This window comes from Lytechinus variegatus, chromosome 17, assembly GCF_018143015.1.
Source record: "Lytechinus variegatus isolate NC3 chromosome 17, Lvar_3.0, whole genome shotgun sequence".
Classification (NCBI taxonomy): Eukaryota; Metazoa; Echinodermata; class Echinoidea; order Temnopleuroida; family Toxopneustidae; genus Lytechinus; species Lytechinus variegatus.
In genome coordinates this window covers 12441508-12453331 of record NC_054756.1, presented here as the reverse complement: position 1 = coordinate 12453331, position 11824 = coordinate 12441508, and the positions used below count along the sequence as shown (strand labels likewise).

Here is an 11824-nt window from a genome sequence, read left to right as displayed (position 1 = left end):
AAACAGTGAGTGTGTGTTATTAACGGCTCTACAAACTGCATTATCATCTGTGATGTGCATTCTGTGAAAATAAGGGAAATTTTCAAAATGTCATAACTTTTTTATTCTACATCCAATTTTGAAGAAATTTTCAGCATTATGTTGGTATGATTCCTAAAATCATTTCATTTGCTATGGTGAACTTCACCTGTCAGGAAAGTAAAACAAAGCCTAATACCATTAAAATCACATGTAGAGATTCTACGAACATGATGAACCGAGCAATGGTTGACATTGTCTAAAGAGGGCGGTATTCACCAGAATATTGAAACTATCACTGATGAGTATCATGAAAAAAATAAATAATATTGAAAAAAACAACAACCTGGTTTGAATATCATGTAGTCTTGTATAGGACATGTGTCAAAAGTATCACCTACCTGAGATTCCACTTTTGATTTTTCTGTAACGAAAAAAAAGCATTAAATTGCAACTTAATCAGTGATAACGTAAAATAAGGAAAAGCTCCAGTATCTGTGGAAGCATTTTTTTCTAAAAAAATTATCTCTTCTTCTCGACACCAAACACATTTGGAGTTCTTTACATCAGTTGGATGTATATTCTTTTGTTTTCAGACTAGAAGATCATGAAAATAAATTCCATTTCAATCAGTTTATATCTTTTTTGGGGCATGAACTCGTTGGTAAAATTTTCTGATTTCCCCAGAAATACTTTGTAGAAATGTATTATTAAGGATTATAAGTTTTTACAGTATTATTTGCACATAAACAGCTGAATAAATGTTAATCGTCACTGCCACATCGACGAAACCCATGCCAGAACGAGCCAAAATAGCCCGTAGTATGTTTTGCTATGAAATTTTGGCTTCGCTTTTTTTTTTTTTTGGGGGGGGGCATTTGTTTCAATGTTGTTGTTGTCCCCCCCCCCCTTCCTTCGTTTTACCTATGCGTCACATACCCCACCGCCGTACAGTTTGGGGACATGAATCCATGCCCCCCCCCCCCTCCCCGAAAAAAGAAGAAGAAATGTTTCATGTCCTAGAATAAGAAGGTGAGAAAAAAGGAAAAAGGTAAAGATTGTAAGATTCTATAGTTTTCTTAATATTACGCCGGTCTAATCATTATAATTATTCTTGTACCATTTTTTTTTCATCTTTTTAGAATTTTTTGCTCCACCATATCTTATCAAAATATTTTTCTCATTACAGGACTGATAAGTAATAACGAGTTGTTTCAGACCCCATCTACATTATAACTGATATTCAATCATCTTGTAAACCCATTTGAATAAAATTCGATATCAATCAAATTATCTTGTTCCAATTGTTTAATTTTTCCGATTGTTTCAGACCATAGAGATATATACCTACATCTCTGTTTCAGACTCAGTGCTTCCCCAAAACTAGTTTAAAGAGGGCGACATTTCACAATGTATTTTATCCAGGTTATGGCAACATACTTGTATCAATAGTGTATCATATTAGGTTGTCACTAGATTGACATTAAAAATGGAAGTTGAAGTGAAATATACATATAGAAGGAAATATGGCCAGTTAGGCGTTTCTGAAATAGCTCAAGTTTCATTTTGGCTCATTGACAGGGGACTTTCCTTCCTTGTTCATAATTTTACAAACCACTGAATTTTAAAAAAGAATCCAGCCTTGGTTGTTTCGAATATACATTACATGTATTCGAATATCCACAAAATACATACGGAAAATAACATCATCGTCTCTACATACTGTACACATTTTGGGTACAAGCAAGTTATGTGCGCAATATGAATATCCTATATTATTATTATTAAGTTAGCTGACAGCCCAATGTACAGTTATCATTCATTAAAAAAAATAACAATATGAAATCAACATCTGAAAAGGAAGAGAACAACCTAGCTGTTCCAAATATTACATCCAACCTTGCAAAAATCTGAATCAAACAATAAAATTCTGGGTCAAACTTTTTAAAATGGTAAATGCAACATTTTGAATAGGTTGTCACTCATTCAACATTCAGAATCATGATTTGATATTTATTTTTTAGAGTGTTGAATCTTTAAAGAAACTGCTAAACTTGAGAGCAAATTCTAAAAAAAAACATTTATATAAGGCTGCAATCAAGTAAGACAATGTAGACCTACATGTTTGTTTAAAAAAGAAGAGCTTTCGTCAAACTACAAAATACCGCCCACAAACATTAATCACAACACCTTTCACGCAATCAAATACGCTGTAAAACTGGCCATGCTCAGTCATGCGAATATTTATTTTATGTTATTCAAACAAGTAATGAATGAAAAACCCCATTGGTTTAAAAAGTGCTATTTACATTTTAAAGGTAAAGTTCACATTAATAAAAGATGATTTGATTAAACAGACTTAAAGATGAATCGAGCATAACTCTGATTACGGTGATAACGGCATTCAAGTGATAATATATCACACAATTTATAAGAAAGATATGGCATGTTTAAAATTTGTTTAATTTCACAAACCTGTTATACGCACAGAATGAATTTATGCAAATGAGAATATCCGTTGCATCCATCCACTCATAATTTCTTTTGTAGTTTTGAATAAATATGGAAAATTTTCCTTAAAAAATGCGGAACAAAGTTTGATTAATGCCTGATCATGTGCAATATATAACAATGCAACGTAATAACGTGTGGAAGCGCCGTGGTGTAGCGGATCTGACTCTCGCCTTGTAATCAGAGGGTCGTGTGTTCGAATCCCACCATGGCCTAGCGCCCTTTGGCAAGGCGTCAATCCACACTTTGCCACTCTCACCCAGGTGCTAATTAGGTACCGGTAGGAAACAACCGTCATTGTGGTTGGTTTAGCAAGTTTGCGCCTAACAGGCTGCTTAGAATGCTATGAATACAATGACCGGGTAATAATAATTGCGAAGCGCTTTGAACAGTCGTAGACTGATAAAGCTATATAAATGCCAATTATTATTGTTATCATTATTAATACAATTCAAAGATGACCTTCCTTATTACACTTCAATCTGCAAAATTATTTTAATCATATGATTAATTCAAAAGAATACACTATAAATATCAAGTGGAGTGATGGCAACATTGACTCTCTTATATGTGCGATATAAATGGTTTTTTTTAATTAAGTAGAATATTAGAATACCGTAGCTCTGTTTATCTGACCGTTCTGATTTTTTTTCTCTATTCAAATCACCTTCCGCAGGGGTGCATGGATTTTGTATAGGCCTATTATTATATAAAACAATTTCAGTAGACTTAGTTAATGTCACATCCAGATGCTTTAAGCTAACTCTTAGAAACCAATGTACAAAACAGATTTCACAAAACGTGAAAGAAAAATAGCATTTACAGTCATCCTCGATAATTTTAACATTTTTTAAAGGCAATTCTGGGATACGAAATGAAAAGTACTCAACATGCTCAAGGTTTATCACACTATTATCAACATGATCAAGGATCGGTTTGAGTTTCACTCCCGCCCTCTATGGTCACTTCGACAACAGTTTCATTCGTCTTCTCGACATCATTGTCGGTGCTCTTTTCAGCGACATCATTGTCGGTGCTCTTTTCAGCGACATCAGCCTCTGGTGCTGCATTAGAATCGTTGACGTCAGCATTCCCATTTGGCTTGTTGGCATCTTCGACACCGCCCTCGATGTCGGTCTCAACCTTGACATGCACTTCAAACTTCGGCTCGGCTTCCTGATCGGTAGTACCTTCTTTATCCAATGATCTCGACGAGCTGGACTTCTTCTCGACGTCAACGTCGTCTTTGAAGTTATCTTCGACGTCATCATCGTCGTCGTTGTCACCTTCGTTGTTCTTCTGAATGCTAGACATCTGCAGGACGTGGAAGATACCCTTCTTTGTAGTGCATGACCTAAAACAGAGGTTTGCAAGTTTGGAAAATATCAGTCGTTAATAATGTGGTATTCTTTCGCTTTTTTGTAGATCATTATTTGTCAGCCTCATTAGTCGATGCATCCAAAAGATATTTAAATTTTATTTTCATAGATCAAGATGATTGATTTGAATACATAACGTTTGGAAATATTCTAAATTCTGCATCAGTTTGTCACGTGCTATGTTTTCCAAATGGTTCTAAAGATTTCTTTTTATTATTATTTTTTCTGTTTCGACTTATATACGGCTGACCCCTTAAAGTGATGGTCCGGGCTGAAAATATTTATATCTTAATACATAGAGTAGAATTGACTGAGCAAAATGCTGAAAATTTCATCAAAATCGGATAAAAAATAATAAAGTTATCGAATTTAAAGTTTAGCAATATTTTGTGAAAACAGTCGTTATGAATATTTATTAGGTGGGCTGATGATGTCACATCTCCACTTACTGTTTTCTCATGTTATTACATACTATGTAATAACGTAAGAAAACGGTAATTTCTTTTTCATTATTTCTTACTTGTGTGAATAATATGTTTCCCTTATAATAAAATACATGTAAGTTGCAGCAGTAAAAAATAGAATGCACTACATTTAATCGTCAATCCAATTGTTCTAGTTCTTGGAGGAAAATATTTGAATAAACCTAATTTCATATAAAAATACAAAAGAACAAGTGGAGATGTGACATCATCAGCCCATCTAATGAATATTCATGACGACTGTTTTCACAAAATATTGCCAAACTTCAAAATTTAATAACTTTGTCATTTCTTATCCGATTTTGATGAAATTTTCGGCATTTTGCTCAGTGAATTCTACTCCATTTATTCACCTGTAAAAACTTTCAGCCCGGATCATCCCTTTAAATGTGGAACCTTCATGAAATTTTCTGTCTCTGATTTCTTGATCTTTTGACAGTCTATAATGTTCTCAAATGACCATAACTTGGTCAGTTTATGAAGTGAAGTAAAATTTGAGAAAAATGGGGGTAGGACATACAAAAAGGTTGATTATTTTTATGGAATTGCCCTAATGAATACCGCATACATTCGTAATTCCGAAGCTTCGTAATTCCGAAGGTTCGGTTATTCCGAAGGTTCGTATTTCCGAAGGTTCGTAATTCCGAAGGTTCGTCAATCCGAAAACGAAATAAGGTTCGTAATTCCGAAGGTTCGTCAATCCGAAAACGAAATAAGGTTCGTAATTCCGAAGGTTCGTTAATCCGAAAACGAAATAAGGTTCGTAATTCCGAAGGTTCGTTAATCCGAAAACAAAATGAGGTTCGTAATTCCGAAGGTTCGTCAATCCGAAAACGAAATAAGGTTCGTTAATCCGAAAACGAAATTAGGTTCGTTAATCCGAAAACGAAATAAGGTTCATAATTCCGAAGGTTTGTTAATCCGAAAACGAAATAAGGTTCGTTAATCCGAAAATTAAATAAGGTTCGTTTTTCCGAAAATGAAAAATTATTCATTTTGGTAACAAAAACGGAGTTGTCATTACAAGATTACATGATATTATGCAATGACGATCGATGATACATGCATGTGTTGTGGCCCAAAGCATGTATTTCATTAAGAATAGGCGCCCTGATCAAGCATAGGCTAATTTCGATTTTATCTGAGCGATTGCTGCCTAAGCAAATGGTTTAAAGATGCAGGGGATCAAGTGTGTTGGTCGCGTGCGAGTAACCTCTAGATAATAGGATTTGTATTGGAGGGGATGTCATTTTTAATAACAGCTTCTGCTGGTAATAAAAATAATAATAATGATCCTTGTGAGATGTTGAAAGCGCGAATCGCAAGCTCAAACTAGTAGACATTTCATGTAACAAGACGTGAACTTAAACATTCTGAACAGTTTTTTTAATCGTGAGAAAGATGTGTATCTTTCTAAAGAAATTATTAACTCGAGGGTGAGCTGTAATTTGTTTATATACTGACCTGTTTTAAGGACTGCATTTAGTGACTGAATAGAATATATATCTCACGAACTAAATAATGAGAGCGCGAACCGCAAGCTTAAAATTTGTGATATTCCACCTGAAAACTGGACATTTTATATTTTTTTGTAACCAGGAATAGAATGAGTTCCTCAATAAACAATACTTGATGCGAGCGAGAAACGTGAGCCAAAATTTTCCGATTTCCAACCTGAAAATTGGACATTCTAAGCATTCTTGTAAAAAAAATAATAGCTGGGAGAACAGTTTTCAGAACTGAAGTGGCTTCCCTGGGTAAATAATATCTATATCATTATTATCATTCTAGGCCTTCATGAAATTTCCAAAAGTTTGAGCACGTGATTCGATCGCAACATCTCACAAGGATGCCCTTTTAACAGTAATTGACCAAAAAGGCGAATTTTACATCTTCAGATTTGATTTCTTTCCCCCCCCCCCCCAACCGCTTGCTCGCTACGCTCGCAGAAATGAAACGTAAATATTTAATTTATCAATCAGTGATCACTTAAATTTTTTGCTCAATTCAATTACTACAAAACACACAACCTCTTTACACAGATAATAATCTCATGGTAAAAATATACGTTTGCACCAAATTGCCCCTATTGGCCCCTTTTTGGCTTTGCCCCCCCCCCCAAGGAAAATATATTCCGCCGCCACTGGTTGAAACACGCATCTTCTTCATGGCTAACTGCAAAAAGTTCTTTAAATGTCCCCTTTAGATCAGGTCAGAGCTTATATATTTAAAATTTCTGTTTGCGATCTTGCTCGCAGTTATTATCTAAAGTTAGTTACATAGGCATTTCGTTTTGAAGATCGTAAAACATATTACCCATCATATTAAAAAAAAATATATAGCTCGCGCTCGCATTATTTAAAAAGGGTTTATCATGTTATTACATATTTACTTTATTTTATAAATATAAAGCTAATTATTGACTGTTAGGACTACCATTTCAAAGAAACAAACAAAAATCAATTTTAAGCTGCCGATCGAGGAAAATGTGGCTGAAAAAAATATTGCCCCCCCCCCTATTTGACGAAAGTTGGATCCGCCGGGAGGGAGGCAGGGGGTACTTGCACCCCCAAAATGAAATAAAAAAACAGGGAAATGAATATTTTCCAAAATGGGAAAGTTCCTTTTTCAAAAATAAATATGCCGTTTTTCGTGTTTTTCGAAATAAAATACTCTTTTTAAAGTATACAAGTTAAGTGTTCAGGCTGGAATATTGCACATTTTCAGCTTGCGCTTCGCACTCTCATTCGATTGGTGAAATATGCTTCCTAAAGAGGCCACTAAATGCTTTCTTTAACAGGTTCCTTTTCTTGTCAGTATGTTTAAGCTGCGGATTTTTATTCTATTGAAATACCCTAGAGTTTTAGCTTGTGATTCACGCTCGCAACACCTCGCAATTATGCCATTTTAAGAATAATTGACCCCCAAAACATTTTACAACTTCACCTTTGAATTTGTTTTACCAAGCCGCTCGCTCATTACACTCTCTCCCAAAAAATAAAGCCTAAATATACGTTTTGCCATAATAAGAAATCACTTCAAAAAAGGTTTTTCTCTACTTAATCACTATCAAACACACAATGACTTGCCGCCCTTGCCTTCCCATCCTCATAACGATTGAACGGCAACAGTGTCCCCCGCCCCCACCCCCCTTGCCTCTGCTTTCCCGGTTTTCATTTTTCGGATTAACGAACCTTATTTTGTTTTCGGATAAACGAACCTTATTTAGTTTTCGGATTAACGAACCTTATTTCGTTTTCGGATTAACGAACCTTCGGAAAAACGAACCTTATTTCGTTTTCGGATTAACGAACCTTCGGAAAAACGAACCTTATTTTGTTTTCGGATTAACGAACCTTCGGAACAACGAACCTTATTTCGTTTTCGGATTAACGAACCTTCGGAACAACGAACCTTATTTCGTTTTCGGATTAACGAACCTTCGGAACAACGAACCTTATTTCGTTTTCAGATTATCGAACCTTCGGAACAACGAACCTTATTTCGTTTTCGGATTATCGAACCTTCGGAATAACGAACCGTCGGAATAACGCCACAAATGTTCGGATTAACGAACCCTTTTTCGTTTTCGGATTAACGAACATCGAGGTATAGGCAATTTACGTGTTTCGGAAATACGAACCTTCGGAATAAAGAACCTTCGGAATTACGAAGCTTCGGAATTACGAAGTGTAACCATGAATACAATAATTAAAATTATGATAATAATAAATAACGATGATAATACTCATTTTCATCATCACCATCATAATGATGATGATGATAATAATCATAATAATAACAATAATGATAATAATAATAATAATGATGTAGATGATGATGATAATGATGATGATGATGATAATAATAAAAATAATGATAATAGCGCACGTATCTACCTTATTAGGTGCTCAAGACGTTCTTACCCCGGCTAAACTAGTCTACCAATTCTGGTGCGCACAGCATTTTGAGGAATTACTTCCTCCTGGTACCCATTTACCTCACCTGGGTTGAGTGCAGCACAATATGGGTATTTTTTTTGCTGAAGGAAAACACAACATATCTGGGAATCGAACCCACGTCCCTCAGATTGATAGGCGAGAGTCTTAACCACTAGACCACGACGCCCCTCCCCCAAACCCCCCCCCAGAAAATGAACAAATAAATGAATAAATACTGTAAAACATATAATTCTAAACCTCACCCTTTTTTCGATTTAAAGAACACATATCCGTTGACTGCAACAAGAAGAAGACCAAAGATGAGCAGAATTACTCCTGCGACCGCCATAGATCCTTCAAATAGTAGAAAATAAAAAGAAATATTCATAAATAGGCTTATGAACAACTTCATACGGCGCTATAGTTCACCTCTATTTTTTTTTAGTATTACAGGTCCTTGGGAACTATTTTTTTACAGGGGGTGCTGATGTAAATCTTACAAGCGAAAAAAAGGTTTCATTTAAAAAAGAGAGATCATTTTGGTCACGAGAAATCTGACGAGCAAACAAAAAAGAGTTTCATTACAAAATGTAGGCCATTTTGTTACATTTCTCCATTTTGCCTACCAGAATTCCAGGGGGTGCTGCCAATGGTGAAAAACACATGCAGCACCCTAGGAAAATCTTGGGGGTGATAAAGTATACCCTCAAGCATGTCAAGCACCCCCGCTTCCCAGGACAATGATGCTAGTCATCACGCTAACGAACCCGACTCCAGACAAATCGAAGCTATAGTACGTTATTTCGAAAGTTCGGTCGATTTTGTTGGTGTTAATGTACGGAATAAATGATTGTCGATTTGGTATACAGTCGAGTGAAGATAGAGAAGTAGAATCCATGGTGATAAGATCCGAAATATCATTCTATTTTGCTGGTTTCATTATGTTTTTATTTATTGCAATAACAAATTGGGTGATTATTATTATCATTCGCTCAGCGGTATAATTTCTGGTATTACTATTAATTTGAACATGACTTATATTCACCAAGGACTGAGAGATAGATTCAAAGTGTTTGTTAAATTACTCCGTGTGAATTACAGAAAAAAGCACTTATATATTTCATTAATTCCATTTTACAGTACAGTAGTCCTAATGTATAAATGAATAGTTTACTGTGTATTTAAATAGCATGGATCTTAAGATATAATTAAATCAATGAGAAAAGCAAACATCTTAGTTAATAAGATATCAGAAACATTTCTTTCACAAACCTGCCTTCTGAGCGGGGGTCTCTTTGCTTGGGTCAGACTCCTTATCAGCCTGCTCAGTTGTTGGCTTGGCTGATGGTGTTGTTGATTGGGTAGTGGTGGATTTCTCCTTTACCGTTGCTGAATCACTAGTCGATGGATGGTCGAGAGTTGCGTATGTGTTGCTTGGTTGATTCGGTGACGTCGTAGTATGGGTTGTGTATGTGATCGAGTCTGTCGTTAAATCTGTTTCAAAGGGCACCCCTGTCACGTTTGTAGTAACAGTGGTAACACTTCCCGTTGCCGTACAAAGTAGAGAAATCGCAAGCAGAATGGAACAAATACTGTATGACAACCCATGTCTATTCGTTTTGAAAACAAAGGGGAAAGGAACAGTTAAAGCGTACTGATATTTTATCAAATATGAGAATATATGCTTATATGATAACAGGCCCGACATTAATAACAAATCAAAATTGTCCCTTTTGCCACGTGCACGGAGCAGACTTATATGAAATGAATGGCAATTTATTTCATTGTTATTATTTGTCTGTCTAAAAAAATGCAAAACTGGAAATGGTACTAAAATGAACCCATTATATCAATAAACTTATTATTTTTTATTTCTAGTTTTATTACGCTTGCTGTTCCTGATATTTTTTTAAATTATTGTTGTTATCATTATCGATATTGTTATCGTCGACATTATTTTATTTTTTTTTTTTATTAATATAACTTCCTCATTAATCAGTTTGATTGAAGAGTATGGAGAATTTTGAGTTTTATATACAGATTATAAGTTTATTTCCGTAATTTAGATTTTTGCTGTTGTACCCGGATTCTGTTCTGTATTTATCCCTTCGTGATTATAAGTTGTTAAAGAAATTTGAGCAGATTAATTTTAAGTTTACATTTGAAATTCATATATATTCCTTTTCTCACCATGCTAAAATGTTAATGTGTTAACTTGAAACAATTAAGTTTTAATGATGTCATGTTATATATATATTTTTTTTTACATGTGATATGAGGATGAAATAAATATGATTTAAAACAAAAAAATTATTCCATTATCAATAATTTGATATTTTTAATCACCATTGTTATCACTATCATTGCTATCATCATCATTATCAAAATGATTATGATTATGACCATTATCGTCATCATTATGATAAGCTTTAATTACCTTTATAAACATTAATGAATTTTTTAGTAACTGTTATTAATATAAATCTTACAGTGAGAGTTAGTATCATTCTTACTGTTTGAATATTAGTTTCATTTGTACTTCATCCATGCATTCATCGCAAGTGGATAATATCACATGGATAATGCTATACACTTTGAGTTTCTATGTTAATATACATACAAACACATTACTCTGCACTAAGTGAGCTCCTTTATATAACGTCCAGCGCTTTCAGTCATTTAATACAGTCATAATCTACATTTACATACATACATGTACACACATACACCCGTACATACCCTCCCTTACATACACGGATACGTACATCATACACGATAAATATTTTTGCAATGAACATACCTATGGGTGATACCTGCCATCATGTACATAAATTCCGGAATGACTTAGGAGCCTTTAGGAGTCCATAAAATTATGACGAATGCAGCTCAAAGTAAGTAAACCACTAAGCTGATGAACTAGATAAACGAAGAACTTCTAAGATTCAGGAACGTATGTAAAAATACCTCTTGGAGAAAAAAAAGAATGTATAATCGTTTGCAAGGTATACTGCATATTGATCACAAATGGTATTGAATGTCGAGCAGGATATTGTACTTGGAAATGTTTCAACTTGAAGATGATGTTTTGATTACTTATGAGAGTTCTTCCTGGTGTACGCGATATATGAAAGCACTTAGGGTTGGCCACGCGAGAATCGTCAAGCGTTTTCTTCTTATAATGATCGTCTGGGAATTAAAGGTAATTATCATCTAAAGGTGTCATAAAATTATTGATACTTTGATGAGGCACTCATCGGCTCTCAAATACTGGGTTGTGGTTTCGAATAGCAACCCAACGCGAGCGATCGTTGTTTTTTGTTTTTTTTTAGATGATATTGTGCCACACCCAGACTTCCAGAGGTAAATGGAAAGAATAATTCGAAGGAAGGGGAGGAGAGGAAGAAGAAGAAGAAGGAGGAGGAGGAAGAGGAGGAGGAGGAGTGAATAATGATCCAGACAATGAAGAACAAAGGAGAAATAAAAAAAGGAAAAG

General features: G+C 34.8%; 1 protein-coding gene across 1 annotated transcript; it reads right to left on the bottom strand.

Annotated features, from left to right (window-relative positions):
* Positions 1–3124: 3124 nt before the first annotated feature.
* Positions 3125–11473, bottom strand: LOC121430909. The gene is made up of 4 exons (XM_041628340.1): positions 11132–11473; positions 9604–9941; positions 8595–8685; positions 3125–3883 (listed from the first exon to the last, which is right to left on the bottom strand). Exons 1-4 carry the CDS (start codon positions 11158–11160, stop codon positions 3454–3456), a joined length of 888 nt encoding a protein of 295 aa, XP_041484274.1. The 5' UTR covers positions 11161–11473; the 3' UTR covers positions 3125–3453.
* Positions 11474–11824: the final 351 nt, after the last annotated feature.

Bases quoted from the DNA above. Each gene is read 5' to 3' on its own strand.
- LOC121430909 (XM_041628340.1), bottom strand. From the start codon at position 11,160: ATGTACATGATGGCAGGTATCACCCATAG. The intron at 9,942-11,131 runs GTATGTTCATTG...CAAAACGAATAG, and splicing joins ATGGCAGGTATCACCCATAG to ACATGGGTTGTCATACAGTA. The intron at 3,884-8,594 runs GTGAGGTTTAGA...CCTCTGTTTTAG, and splicing joins TTCTTTAAATCGAAAAAAGG to GTCATGCACTACAAAGAAGG.